At 52.1% G+C, this 15,329-nt stretch overlaps 1 protein-coding gene across 1 annotated transcript; it reads left to right on the top strand.

The window, feature by feature from the left end:
- Window positions 1-511: 511 nt before the first annotated feature.
- LOC142830764 (cystatin-B-like) lies at window positions 512-14,364 on the top strand. Its single transcript, XM_075937938.1, has 4 exons — window positions 512-588; window positions 9,801-9,873; window positions 11,719-11,820; window positions 13,160-14,364. The coding sequence occupies exons 1-4, from the start codon at window positions 512-514 to the stop codon at window positions 13,286-13,288; spliced, it is 381 nt and encodes a 126-aa protein (XP_075794053.1). The 3' UTR covers window positions 13,289-14,364.
- Window positions 14,365-15,329: the final 965 nt, after the last annotated feature.

Here is a 15,329-nt window from a genome sequence, read left to right as displayed (position 1 = left end):
GCCTTGAAGACTGAAGCAAAGAAATCATTTAGTTTCTCCGCAATGGCTTTATCGTCCTTGATTGCTCCTTTTATAGCTCGATCATCTAGGGCATTGGGGTAGCATTTTTTTTATAGTTAGTTTATTTATTTTATTTGGTGTTGGAGGAAGGAGATTTGTGCAGGATGGGGGCACTGGGTAAAAGTAAGTGCAAGAAATCATTTTACTTTTTTTTAGTTACTAGTAATCACCCATGTAATATCAGGGGGGCAGGCTGTCTTAGTAGTTTGTTTCCTAGCAAGAAGAAACTTTCACCTCTAGGCTGCTAATTCAAAGTCAGGCCAATGAGAACTGGCTTTTGTTACTATCTGATGACATTTTGATATTATGAGTAACTTAAGTTGTGCTTCTGTTTCTCAGGGTTTAATAATTTCATTGTTAAGTATTTATTTTTAGTAATGTTTGAATTCTAGAGAGATTACATTTGAAGACCTATCAGTTAGCCAACTGATTAATCTACTTAGCGCATGCCATGTCAACGATATATTGTTTCACGTTTGTAATTAAGATGTTCTGCAGCACCAAGACAAAGGCTTTACAGAAGTCTAAGTAAGTAAGTCCACACTATTGCTTTTATAACCAAACTTATCTCATCAAAAAGTTATCAAGTCAGTCGGATATGATCTACTTTCCATAAATCCATGTTGATTTGCATGAATTTAATTCTTTATAAATCAAATCCATTATCAGTTTTTCCCTTATTTTACCTGGGACAGATGTCAGGCTCACAGGCCTATAATTACCCAGATTGATCCATTTATCCTTATTAAGAATTGGCTGCTTCTGATACAGACCCAGCATGAGCCAGAACTGAACCGGGCTGCCTGCCTGCCTGGCTTCTAAAGCACTTTAAATGCAGAGCTGCCATGGGAGTAGGTCCCAGGCCTGGCGATGCTGGCCAGTTTACTAAAAAATTTCCTGGCAAGCGGGGGGAGGGAAATGCATGTACAGGCAGTCCCCGGGTTACGTACAAGATAGGGACTGTAGGTTTGTTCTTAAGTTGAATCTGTATGTAAGTCGGAACTGGCGTCCAGATTCAGACACTGCTGAAACTGACCGCCAGTTCTGACTTGCATACAGAATCAACTTAAGAACCCCAGGCGTCCCCAAGTCAGCTGCTGCTGAAACTGATCAGCAGCTGATTCCAGGAAGCCCGGGGCAGAGCAACTCTGCCTGGGGCTTCCTGTAGTCAGCGCTGGTCAGTTTCAGCAGAAGCTGACTTGGGGACGCCTGGGGCAGAGCAGCTGGGGTGCTACTGGACCAACCCAGCAGCACCCCATCTGCTCTGCCCCAGATGTCCTGATTCAGCCGCTGCTGAAACTGACCAGCAGCGGCTGAATCAGGACCTGGGGCAGAGCAGCTGGGGTGCTGCCGGGTTGGTCCAGTAGTGCCCACGGGCGCTGCAGGACCAATCGGCAGCGCCCCAGCTGCTCTGCCCCAGAGTCCAAAACAAAAGCCTGGTCTGCTGGGGGGGGGGGGGGGAGCACACTAGCTGCGCCCCCCCCCCCCCCCAGCAGACCAGGGACACGGGGAGCAGAGCCGCAGTGGCAGCGGGGTGCCGCGCCTCTGAGGCTTTGCTCTGGCAAAGCCTCAGAGGCGAGGGACCCCGCCACGGCTGCGGCTTCAGTCTGGGTGCCTGTGGTCTGCTGGGGACGGTCCCCAGCAGACCACAGGCACCCGGACTGAAGCCGCAGCTGCGGGGGGGTCCCGCGCCGCTGAGGCTTTGCCAGAGCAAAGCCTCAGAGGCGCGGGGAACCGCCGCTGCTGCCGCTTCAGTCAAAGCGTAGCTAAAGGAAAAATGAGCATTTGAGGGGCATACATAGACAAAAGGCAAGGTGGAGTATAATGGAAATGTATATGGGCAACCAGATGATTTGGGTTTTGTGCCATTTGAATATTTAGGAGCAGCGAGGCTTTTGGAGGATTTATATGGTTGATGAGCCAGGGCAAGTGTGGTCCATTTTGAAAGGGTGTCTGGTACGTGATGTGTGTCCTTTATCTGAAAGAGAAGCTTTAGAGTGTGGGAGGGGAGCAGAAAAGACTTCTAAAGACACTCTCTTTAACGGTCTTCTCAAGGTTGACCCAATTGTCACAGATTATTCATAAGACATGCCCATTTCTCTCCCACCCACTTTGAGAATGACTGAAATGAACTTGCATGTGCATGGATCAGAGAACCCGTGTTACTGTCTGACACACTGGTGACAATGGCGTTACATCAGGGATTTAGTGCTACATAGATTCCAAGGCCAGAAGAGACCACTGTGATCATCTAGTCTGACGTCCTGCGTAATGTAATTCACAGAACTTCTCCCAAATAGTTCCTAGAGTACATCATTAGGAAAACATCCACTTTAAAGGTAGACCCCTTTTTGCAACAGTTATCAGCCTGTGTGAATCTGGTTTAATCTTCTCTCAAAACACAATAAAATGCTCTTAGTCACTGCAGCAATACAAGATGGCCTTAGGCTTATGGTGAACACGGACAAACAAAGGTCTGTGGAAATGTGCTGGAAAAAACATTGCTATTGTTGGTTGGTTGGTTGTCATTTTGTTTTTTGTTTTGTTTTGTCAGGGCAGGAAAATAAAACTTCCTGGTGATATTGCCATGCAAGGGCTTGCTTTACAATCTGCACTGTTAGCTGAGGTGGAATATTGTGGGGAACAAAAGGGTAATCAGAATTTGTAGAGATGCTTTTTCAAGTTACGGATTAATTAACCTTTTCTTTGCTGTGTGTGCATATGCCTGCGACTGGCAGAGCTTCTGTTTCTGTGTAGAAAAACACCAGCAAATTAATTACAGTAACCATCATATTAAAATGACATTTGAGGAAAAACAAGGAAACAGCAGGGAGAAAACTTAAAAATACACATCATGGTACAATTTTTAAAAATAGCCTCTGCCATTGAAGCCAGTGGGAGCTTCGGGTACTCATAGCTTCTCAAAATTAGGCTATATAGAAGTGCTTATATGTGTGTTTAGGAGCCTAACTTTAGGCACCCAATTTTGAAAATCTTGGTTCTTGGGCTTTAATTGAGTGAAAAGAAATGGCCACTAGATGGCAGACATAGCTAAAGAATAAGACAAATGGATTCCAGCCTATACATGAGAATTAGTTCAAAAGATGGTCTACAAAGTGGTAACCCTCCCTGAGACTCACCTGGCAGAGTCAGTCCTGCTGACTGCATTAAATGGCACAAATCCGCAGAGTCATGGGCCAAGCCCCAGCTGCACCCAGTAAGGGAAAATAAAGTATAAACAGGAAAACAAACACAAACACATATCTCCGCACATACTGCAGGCAGGAGAATTGGAAAGTAACTTAGGGCTCCTTTCTGTCAAGATTCCTCACTTAACAGGCTGAAACGAGTGGGTTTGTTTTCCGTGGATAATTTCATGTTTATTTCCAAGTTTGGGGGGTTTATAAATTATTTATATTTACAAACAGTGTGGTCCTGGTCTGAAAAGTGACTTTGCTATCACGAGGCCCTGTGGTGGGTCAGTTACCCCTCCCTACCCCCTCTAGGTCAGAGGGAGGTCGCACTGCCTCACTGTGTCACTGCACTGCTAGGAGAATTAGAAGGCTAGGCACAGGGTCCCAGGCTCAGCTCCCAGCAGCCAATAGCTCCTCGGCCCTCCGGCCAGGTGGAGCCAGTCAGCAGACCAGGCGCTCTAACCCCAGGCAGGGGAGCCCTGGCAAAGAGCCTGTAGTGCTCCGGTAGGGAGGCTGCCATCCCAGGGGAAGGTGGCAGAGACAGGGGAATGCAGGCCCGCCCAGCTCCGTTACGTTCAAGCCCAGGGCCCCTAACAGCGGCTGAGTGTCCTACGACTGGGTGAGCGGGACTCTTCCCCCAATACTGTCCCACTGTCAAGCCACAACACTGTTAAACAAAAGCCCTTCGGTGGCTTCCTTCCCGGCTCTGGATCAGGTTCCTCCAGGTATTTGGCCACCCGTAGTCCCACCAGCTCTGGTCCTCCTGCGCCCCAGGCCTCACCAGCTCCAGGATGCTTCCTGGCTCAGCAGTAGGTCAGCGGACTGCAGCCAACAGGGCACGTCTGTCTCCTTCCCTTGTTTGGCTCCCATTGAGCTGGGTACTCTGCCTTTTGTACTCCTGCTCCACTTCCAGCGGGCAGGGTGAGCTCAGCCTGGCTCCGCTCAGCTGAGCTGGGCGTGTGGCTCTTCCCCCTCTGGCTTCAAGGGAGGCCACACTGCCTCACTACAGGCCCCAAAGGGGTCACCAGGGACTCCAGATCAAATGTCGTTAGTTTGTAGGTAAAGAAATTGTGGGAAGGGTGATTCCAATTGTCACCAGAACACATTTATCTTGGGCTCTGGAGTCGTCCTGGGCTCTGTCTTTGTGCAGCTTTGCCAGCAACTCTGAGCTAGTACAGTAGGTGCAGTTTTGGTGCAACAGAAGTCCTGCCATTCAAGCTGTGTCACCAGCCACGACCATAAGCTCTTCACCTGGCATCTCCAAGATGGGAGGAAGCTGTGATAGGCCCTGTGTCTAAAAACGCCTGGCAGCACACACAGGTCGCTAAACCTAAAATCAACTTGGACACCCAGTCGGCCACCCTGGAGACACAGCAGACTGTGGATGAGGTGAGGGAGCGCGGGCGCGCCAGGGAGCTGCCGCCGGCACAAGGGGGCGAGTGGGGGGTTGCGCTCAGTGCCTGTACGGGGGAGGGATCGGGGGGTCGGGCTCAGAGCCTGTACGGGGGGGTAGGGGGAGCGTGCACCACAAAATCAAAGCAGCGATTCTCTCGTGTGGAAACAGGGAGCGCGAGCGGCCAGAGGCGCTGCTGCTGCTGCTCAGGGCATGAGACGATGCCACAGACAGTGCGCTGACCCCACGCACGTACAATAACTCTCTTTGTGCCTTCCACTTGCTGATGGGCATCCGTTCCTGCACATGCACTTCCCCTGCAGCCTCCTTACCAATGGGCCCGTGTTTCCACCACTTGTCAGATTCCTTGTGGATTGTCAGGTCAGAGGAACCGTCAGCTCCTCCAACTCCTTTTCCCCTACTGTTTTCTGCCCTGGGCCCTTAACTGTCAGTTCTCTGATTTTGCTAAAGTCTGCTTTTTGTAAAGTCCATTTGACTTACTTTGCTGATCTCGCTCCTTCCTTTCCTTTCATCACGAAATCCATCTTTTCCTACTCACTGTCACTCAAGCTGCCTTTCACCTTCAGTTTCGGTACCGATTTCTCCTTGGGCAACATCATGTGTAAAATGGCTGTGTCCCCCCCCCCCTTTACTTTCTTTTCTTTCCTGGACCAAAACTTGTTCCCAGTACATACAAAGAACTTTGTGGCGATTTTGCCTTTTACTTCATTACTTTACCAACAGATGTGTGATTAAAGTCCCCCATTATTGCCAGGTCCTGTGTTTTGGTTATTTGTTTTTGGAATGATTGGGTGGTCCATAGTAGCCCCCCCCACACACACACACATGCAACATCAGTCTTATTTGTAACCCTTGTATCTTTACACAGAAACTCTCAACTTGTCTGCCTCTCACTTCCTAGACCACGGAACCCTTATCCCTGTGAGTACACCTTCCTCCCAGGAGTGGAGATGCCTGTCAGTCACATGCTTTTGTGAGTCAGTGTTTCTGTGGTAATAAAATCAGCTCCAGGGCTGCATGAGACTCTAGCTCATCTGTGTCTGCAGCGGGGAGCTGTGTTGTGCTTTAGAGTGGAAAAATAAAATATGCCGAAAATGTTGCAGCATTTTCTTTTTATTTGACTTCATATTAAATGAACACTTAAAAGTCATGCACCATGTTAATTATCCCTTCCATAACATTTTACACAAAATATATGATATTTGTTAACATCCAAACCAGCTGTTACAGTTTATTATCAACCTCCCCCACCAAGGGTCTCATTCCACCCTGTGCACCCTTAGTCTCTCTGTGCTTGACCACAGTCCCTTCGCTGTCCTTTCTGCTAGTCCGCGGACACTCGGGCCGCAAGAGGGAAGAGAGACCTGGTCCTCCCTCACTCGAGGTCTCAGCCCAGGACCCTAAGAACAGGCACGATAGCCACCTGTTCGGCCGGTGGGGGCCATGCTGCAACTCACCAGCCCACGGGCCTAATTCTGCCCTGTCATGGGCTGCTTCCTTCCCTCTTGTTCCACTCACCTCACCGCCTCCATCGTGGCTCCATCGCTGGTGGACTTTCTCTCTCTCCTTCCTCCTCGGCGGCGCTCCTCCTCTCGTCCCGCTCGCCTGCCTCCTTTGCCTAGCTTGCCTCACCGCTCCATCCTCTCCTTCGCCCGGGTGTTCCCTTTTTAAAACTGACGCTCTCTCCTGTCCCGTGGCCCAGCATGGCAGCCCGGGGGATCCCTGTGCATGTGTGTGCCACGGCCTCCGAGCACACCTGGCATAGCCACTTGTCTCCCGCGGTGCTGGGGCTAAACGCCCTTTCAGTGCGGGGAGCGGGGTTTTCCCTGTCAAGCCCCATCACACAGGACCTCAATAGTGGTGCACAAGACAAAACTCCCTCCACTAATGGGTGGAATGGAGGTTGGGTGCAGAAGGGAGCTTGGGGAAAGGGGAGGCAGTTGTGACCTGGGGCACTGGGCTGGGGCATTGAGGGGGTTGGATTGTGAGCTAGGGCATGGAAGTGTGGTAGAGGAGAGGGTGCAGGGGTTTGGCTTGTGAGCTAGGGCAGGAGGGGACTGTGACAGGAGATTGGGGTGCCAGATCTGGGAGCGGATATGGGTACAGGAAGGGGGTAGAGGATTTGGGTGTTATGAAGTGGGGGGCAGAGGGCTGGGGAAGGGAGGGTCTCGGGTGCTGGAGGTTGGCTCTTCCAGGAGACTTACCAGCCAGCAGCTATTCCTGAATCTGCCTCCGTGCCTGCCCTGTCCCCGCACTGTCTGCAGCCTTGTGTTCTGTAGCCCTTTGTGCTTTGTGGCTGTCTGATTTTGAAACAGGCAGCTCCCACTGGCCAGTTTCTGGCCAGAAACCAGCCGATGAAATTGTTCTGGGGGCAGGAGCAGCTCCTAAATTTTCCCTCCTCCCCTCCAGACTCTCAGTTTTTAAAGAAGAACCTACCCCACAGCCACGTTTCCGAGCAGCGTGCGGGTGGGATGAGGCAAGTGGGAAGCCTGCCTGGGACTCCCTGCAGTGTCCACGGGCTAGATCCAGTGGCTTGGTGGGGTGGATGCAGCCCGCAGGCTGTATTTTGCCCAGGCCTGGCCTACAGTGTAGCTAGTCTGCTTACGTGATCGGAGCACAGAAAGACAACCAGTAATTTGTGACTTCTCTCAGGTTCTGTCACTGTCTGTGATGTGAGAAAAGTCATTTCCTCGCTCTGTGACTCAGTTTCCCATTCAGTAAAATGTGACTAATAATATCTAGCTCACAAGAGGCTGGCAGCCTCAGTGAAAGATTGAAGAAGTTATGAAATGCAAAACGCTTAATACTTCATAACACTTTTTTATTATTGTCATCAGTCACAAGCAGGTATCGTACTCTGAAAGAACCATTCAACAGAAACTATGTAGGCACCTACATCCCTGACACCAGGCAAAGGGTTCCTGTTTGTGCATCACTGGACACAGAGAGGCGCCTCACCTGCAGCCCAGACTTAGGCACCTGTATCCACTGGAGGGGTGGAGATGGGCATAACTCTTCTGTCCGCATCAGCTCCTAGAATGCTGCCTCTTCGTGGCTCTCCGTCTGAGACGCCTGCTCCTCCCGAATCATTGTAACGGGAACTTGGGTGCCTAGGTCAGGCTCTGTGGATCAGAGTGAGATGCCGTAAAAATCACAAATGCACCGTAGCAAATGCATGGAGCGTGGCAATGCCTAAGGCCTTCAGTGCATCCATGCCAGCTTTTAATTTTGAAAAGGACACGGGGTCCAAAGTGGACTCGTGTTGCCCAGGAGTGGTTTTGTCGGCTTATCACACCCCTGGTTTTCAGCCGTCAACTTCAAAGCATTTTGCATGGGTGGGTCGACATGCTTTTCCCACAGCACACAAGGGGAAACAGACTCAGAGACCGTAACTTGCCGAAGGTCACAAAGGAAGGTGGCTGGTTAGCTAGATGTAGAATCCAAAGCTCCTGACTTCCAGCCTCCTACCCTGGCTGCTGAGCCATGCTGCTTCCCCAGCTCACTGCCTGGCTGGAGCTACGACCAACTGATGAGCCTGATTCACAGCTCGTTTCCCCTGCGCGCTCCCTGACGGGCACCCGCTCTAGACTCCCCGCTTCTCCGCCGTCACTTCCTTGGCTGGTGACATGTCCCGTTCCCTCCTTTTTTCCAGGGCTGTTTTCCAGGCTGCAGAGTTCCTTGCCCAGCAAGCCAGGTGCCTAAGCAGGCCAGTGTCTGGCTCTCGCTTTCCCTCCAGGGCTCTGAAGAGCTGCAACGGCCAGCAGCGACAGTCATCACACAGCTCCTTCTAAGCCAGCACCTCTGTTCTTCAGGTGGAAGCAACACAGAGAAAACATTACAAACAAGAAAAGAACCTGCCCACCCTTGTGCACTTACCAGAGGTCACCCTGTCTCCAGCCAGGGCTCTGGTAGGAGTCGGCCCTTCGAATCTCAAAGGGGGATTTCTGTGGTGACGAGTTCAGGACAGCCTTGGCTCAGGACTAGCAGGCCCACCAACAGGCCAAACCTCTCAGCACAAGACTGGCCGTACTGGGTTGGACCAAGTGTCCATCTCGCCCAGTGTCCTGTCTTCTGACAGTGGCCAATGCCAGGTGCCCCAGAGGGAAAGAACAGAACAGGTGATCCTCAAGTGATCCATCCTCTGTTGCCCATTCCCAACTTCTGACAGAGGCAAGAGGCTCCATTCCTGGCCAGCCTGGCTAATAGCCATTAATGGACCTATGCTCCATGAATTTATCTAGCTCTTTTCTGAACCCTGTTAAAGACCTGGCATTCACAACATCCTCTGGCAAGGAGTTCCACTGGTTGGAGCCCTGCTGCAACCACCAGGGCCGATAATTTCTTGGCCTGTCTGGCTATTATCGGCATTTTGTTCCCCAATCCGCAGCCATTGCAGCCTCCCTTGCCTCGCTCCGGAAGAAGGACAGCCCCTGACAAATCAGCAGCACTGCTGAGCGTGAAGAGGCCTTTGGCACCCTGAAGAGGATTCTGTCGCAGGACCCAGTGCTTTTTAGTCTGGATTTTGATAAGGGATTTGTGCTACAGACAGAAGCCTCTGAAGTACGGTTGGGGGTGTTCCTCTCACAAGAGGGGGAGGGAGACGAACTCCTTGCCTTGTATTTGAGTAGGAAGCTGTTCCGCGGGAGTGCAAGTACTCCACGATTAAAAAGGAAGCCCATTGAGGCTCCATTATTATTTATTAGGTGCTCCCTTTGTCCTCGCGACGGACCATGCCCCTCTGCAGAGGCTACAGCGGATGAAAGACACCAATGCCCGCCTCACGCTGATACCTAACACTGCACCAATACGCCCACCCCGGGGAAGAGCCAGAATCCAGCCCCGGAGACCCAAGACTGGGTTTGCAGGAGGAGATTAAAGTGAATCAGTGCGGCCACCCGGCCCCACCCACAGGAAGCAGAAGGGCGGAGCCAGAAGTATAAAAGGAGGACCTCCCGCCTCAGTAGAAGCCCGGCTGTTGAGCAGGCCAGACGCTCGGCCCAAGTTCCCTAGGAGGAAGGCCCCACTGCGCTGCCCTCGGCGGGAGGACTGGTCCGGGCTGCCATGACCGCTGCTGGGCCCTGACGACTGGGTGGGGCTGCAGAGACTGCTGCCAGGGCCTGAGGGTTTCCCAGGACCCAGAGCCCATGGACACGCTGCCAGCCCCTTTGCCCTGCAGCAGACCCTGCGGAGCTGAGTTGGAGCCAGGTAGGACCCCAGGAGGAATCGGGAAGCAGCCCAGGGGCAGCCAGCATAAGACCGGCAGAGGAGACAGAGGTCAGCTGGGCGGCATGTTGTGGCCAGGATCCCTGCTGACCTGTGACCTGGTTGGTGTGTTGCAGCCAGGATCCCCGCCAAGCAGCCTGCACGGCCACTGTTAGGGCCCTGGGCTGGGACGCAGTGGAGCGGCTGGGCCTGCGTCCCCCCTGCCACACCTCACCTTGGGTGTCAGGATCCCCCAGTCGGGAGAAAACCCCCTCGCCTGTCGGCCCTCTGCCTGCAAGAAGACCTGACCCCTGCTTGGCCTGCAGACAGGCCTGAGTGTTGAACTGCTTAACTGTTTGTCTGCTGCTCCGCCCGGACCCAGGGCCTGGGCTCATAAACTGCTACTGGGCCTGTAGTCTGGCCCGAGATCCGGACTTCTGCTCCTGGAAGAGAGTCAGCCTGGCCTCCCGCTGACTGGAACCATTACCCCAAACTGGGTTGGACCAAGGGTCCATCTAGCCCAGTATCCTGACTTCTGGCAATGGCCAGTGCTAGGTGCCCCAAAGGGAATGAACAGAACGGGTCATCAGCAAGTGATCCATTCCCAGCTTCTGACACAGACTAGGGGCTCCATTCCTACCTGGCCTGGCTTAATAGCCATTGGTGGACCTATCTTCCATGAATCTATCTTGCTCTTTTTTGAACCCTGTTAAAGTCCTGGCCTGCACCCCATCCTCTGGCAAGGAGTTCCACAGGCTGACTGTGTGTTGTGTGTGAGGAAAAACTTCCTTTTGTTTGTCTTAAACCTTCTACCTTTTAATTTCATTTGGTGACCCCGGTCGTTCTTCTGTTATCTCCTTCATACAAAATGGGCCTTTAATCTTGAGACTCGGGGGTGATCAGCAGACAATCGTCCTCTCCTCAGGGTATAGCTTCAAAAGACTGAGTTTGGGGCATCACTGGAAGTAGGGAATTTGCTTTCAGCTCCTCCTGAAGAGACGCCAGCCAAACCACTTGATACTATGTCCCAAAAGCCCCTTGTTCTCAGGCACAGTATGCAGTACAGTCGGGAAGTTCTACTTCCCAGGCTTGATATCACATCTCCCCGTGTAGAGAGAAAATACAGTCCCAGCCCACAGTACTGTGTAGCCTTTGGGTTTAATACACTGGATTCCAAAGATACTCACACTTCATTCAGTGAGGCTTTTCGGGGAGAAGGCACGAAATTGCCATCTGTTAAAATCAGTGGTGGGCGACTTGTGGCCCATTGGAATTCTACGTGTGGCCCGTGAGACATTTTTGTTCCTGCTGCGCACACACAGGGTTGCCCGATTCTGCTGGGTTTTGTCCACATTGGTTTTTTCTTACTGGCATTACTGGAGTGACCACACGTACAGCAAGGGCACGTGAAGTGAGGTGCAGGCCGATCGCACACAACTCTGATTGTAATTGCCGAGTGCTCCCTCTGCCACCAGTTAAAGAGGGGCTGCTTTGCGGGAGGTTCAGTCAGCGCACCCCTCAAATTCCAGGTGCCCAAGCACAGACCACAACACTGCCCTAGCCCAAGAGAACATCTCGGTTAGGACAATCTTGTGGCTCGCTGAGCGGAAGGAGGGCCGCTCATGCAGCCACTCACGAGCCTAGGTTGCCCATCGCTCTGTTACATCCTGCTGTATGGAACATCTCCTACTTCAGCCATTCTGTTTTGGAGACGCGGGAAGTGCTACATGTGCACAGACGCCCCGGCAGGGTGACCTGTACTGATGGAAACACTGATCGTGGGGCGCCTGCGTTCCAGACTTTGCATCTGCCTAGACTGAGCACTAAAAACTCTTCTGTTTCCTTAAGGTGAAGCTTCAGGTGGAAGAAAAAGAAGGGAAGAAATTTGAGGTCTTTAATGCTGTGGAATTTAAAACACAGCTGGTTGCTGGAATAAACTACTTCATCAAGGTACAGGGCAGTGGGGAACAGGGTCTCAATTTGAATCTTATCTGCATAGTAATTAGTTAATTACAAAGAGCTGCCTGTGATTTGGCCCTTAGAATGAGTGCCGCAGGGTAAAAAGGGCTAAAAAGTACTAACTGTGTAAGCGATTACAGTTCCACCGCTTACTTGGTTAAACGGGCTCTGCGGGCTGCCAGCCCTGTGGGCTCCCAGCACCACTTACCTCACCGGCTACTGGCAGCTCCAATCCTGCAAGAGTTTAACCATTCACCGAAACCAATAAACATCAGTATATCAGACACCCAGTTAAACTGCTACATCCATATCCCAGAGAGACTGGACCCTTTAAGAGGGAGTGGGGTGCAGCACACCTGTTACTCATCAGCCCTCCCTCGGTTGGGCTTAAAAGAGGGCCCTGTGCGGGGTGGGGGTGGGGGCATATTGGCAAGTGAGAACTGTTTGAGACCAGGAGAGAGCGAGAGACCTGGAGAGTCTAAGGGGATACGGAGAGGGACAGGAAGCAGCAAGGAAGATCTGACAGGAGCTGCTTGGCAGAGAGCCGAGTTTAGAAGGAGACCCAGTAGGTGTGAGCTGCTGGAGAGGAGCTGGGAACCCCCCAGACAAGCAGAAGTCTCAGGCAGCGTCCCCTTGTCCAAGGGGAAGAGCTAGCTCAGTCTGGGGAAGCTGAGCCTGGAAGTTGAGGGTTTTGCAGGAGGGTGGATTCACCTGAGCAGGGTGGGGTAGGACAGGCAGGCGGGTGGGCCTGTGGGAGTGGAATGCTGGAAGAGAGGGAGCCCTGGGGAGAAGACCTGAGCCAAGGGCTTTGGGAAGCCTCACGTATAGAGGCCCTTGGATTAGGGCAAAAGGAGCTGGGAACAAAGCGTTCCCAGGTGGGGACTCGCTGGGAGTGCCCCAGAAGAGGGCGATGGGAAAACCCAATGTACGTTTGTCTGTTGTGACCCCAAACGAGCCACTCTTCCCTAGCGTGGCACCGTGCACCAGCCATGTGATTAGAAGGCATTGTAGGGTTTGCAGTCCCAGCTTAGATTAGACTAGAGCATTTCCCTCCATTAATAAATGAACCCCACCCTGGGCAGGTAAACCAGTAGGATGATCCTCATATTACAGGTGGGAAACAACCTTTCTGTGCTTGAGTGACCTGCCCCAGGGCCACACAGTCGGTATGTGAAAGAGTCAGGAAGTGAGCTCACCTGTGCTCCAGTAAGAAGATGGCCCCTCCTCAGTGCCCCTTCCCCTATCCCCAAGCGCGCTTGTGCTAGAATGCCCTGTCCCTGGAAGGCTTTTTTCCCATGGCATACACTGTCCCTTTCTTCTTACCTTTCAGGTCCATGTTGGCAATGAGGAGTTCTTGCACTTGCGGGTGTTCAAAAGCCTTCCTCACGAGAACAAACCACTGAGCCTCGCCAGCTATCAGAGCAGCAAGACGACGCATGATGAGCTGGCTTACTTCTAGGGGGCTCTTTGAAAGAGCCCCTCTCATGTTTATAGCCTGCAAAGTGTTTCTGTACCAATGAAAATGTACTTAAAAATCTTGTCTGACAATTTTTCTACAGCTCTCTTCGGGTATGTCTACACTACAAAGTTAATTCGAACTAACAGCCGTTAGTTCGAATTAACTTTGATAGGTGCTACACATACAAACCGCTAGTTCGAACTAGGTAAACCTCATTCTACGAGGACTAACGCCTAGTTCGAATTAAGCAGTTCGAATTAAGGGCTGTGTAGCCACTTAATTTGAACTAGTGGGAGGCTAGCCCTCCCCAGCTTGCCCTGGTGGCCACTCTGGGCACCACCAGGGAAACTCATCTGCCCCCCTCCCGGCCACGGAGCCCTTAAAGGGGCATGGGATGGCTACGGTGCCCGTGCCAGGTGCAAACCTGCCAGCACCCAGCCAGCAGACCCTGCACCTGGCACGGCACGAACCAGCTACCCGCTGCCACCCAGCCCTCCGCCTCTTCCTGGGACCAGGCTGGCGGCTCCCGGGAGCCTTCCCGGGTCCGCAAGAGGCGGGCGCCCACCTGGTCTAGTGGGGAGATCGTGGACCTTATCCATGACCAATGCACTAGGCACAGGAAAGTGGCCGTCTAGGGCAGGATAGCTGCCAGCCTGGCCACCCGGGAGCAGGTTTGCATGAAAATCAAGGTGGTCCACTGAGACCCCCGACCCTGAGCCCTGAGCTTAGAATGGCCGTACTGAGTCAGACCAAAGGTCCATCTAGCCCAGTAGCCTGTCTGCCGACAGTGGCCAACACTAGGGACCCTGGAGGGGATGAACCGAAACAATGACCAAGCCATTTGTCTCATGCCATCCATCTCCAGCCTTCCAAACAGAGGCCAGGGACACCATTTCTACCCCCTGGCTAATAGCACTCCATGGACCCAACCTCCATGACTTTATCTAACTTCTCTTTAAACTCTGTTCTAGTTCTAGCCTTCACAGCCTCCTGCAGCAAGGAGTTCCACAGGTTGACTATTTGCTTTGTGAAGAAGAACTTTCTGTTATTAGTTTGAAGCCTGCTACCCATTCCTTTCCTTTGGTGTCCTCTAGTCCTTCTATTATGGGAACTAATGAAGAACTTTTCTTTATGCACCCTCTCCACACCACCCATGTTTTTATAGAGCTCTATCATATCCCCCCTCAGTCTCCTCTTTTCTAAGCTGAGAAGTCCCAGTCTCTTTAGCCTCTCTTCATATGGGACCTGTTCCCAACCCCTGATCATTTTAGTTGCCCTCCCCTCCCCCACCCTCTCTCTTCCCCTCTCCCACCTCCTTTTCCCAGTTTCCCCGAGTTTTGTTCAATAAAGAGTTTCTATTTTTGAACACACGTGTCCTTTATTTTGTACATCAGGAAGGGGGGCTAGGGAGGGGTAAGTGGAAGGAGGTGAGGGAGGAATGGGGTACGAGCCCCCGATAGGGAGGACTGGGGTGGCTCTGTCAGCTTCTCGGGGTGGAAGCTTTCCTGAAGCCCCTTGATTGACCCCCCCTCCGGATGGCAGCCTGCGGCAAGTGCAGCTGGTCTGATGGCTGAATGCTGTGATGTGCCCAGTGTGGGCACTCAGGGCACTCCAAGCCAGGACTGCTTTGCAAGCGGGGAACCCCTGAGAACTGTCTGTCCGGGGTGGGGGTCAGGTCCCTTTAAGCACAGCCCTCGGCTAGCCTGAGACAGCATCTCCATGCTCTAAGTCCTAACCTGATGCCCTGCCGACACTGCTTCCAGCCAGCCTTAACCTCGGTTCAGGATCCACTCAATGTGGACATGCTAGTTCAAATTAGCAAAATGCTAATTCGAACTAGTTTTTAGGTCTAGATGCACTAATTCAAATTAGCTTAGTTCGAATTAACTAATTCGAATTAAGTTAGTTCGAATTAGTGCTGTAGTGTAGACATTCCCTTCCTTCCTTGCTATCCCTAACTCTCCTCTCACACTCGTGTAAAACAGATGTAGATCCATTGAAATCAGTAGAGTTATGTTGGCGTAAATTCCAAATAAGTGAC

The sequence above is a fragment of the Pelodiscus sinensis genome, chromosome 1, assembly GCF_049634645.1.
Source record: "Pelodiscus sinensis isolate JC-2024 chromosome 1, ASM4963464v1, whole genome shotgun sequence".
NCBI lineage: Eukaryota > Metazoa > Chordata > Testudines > Trionychidae > Pelodiscus > Pelodiscus sinensis.
The sequence above is the reverse complement of the archived record's forward strand: the minus strand, read 5'-3'. Positions and strand labels throughout refer to the sequence as shown.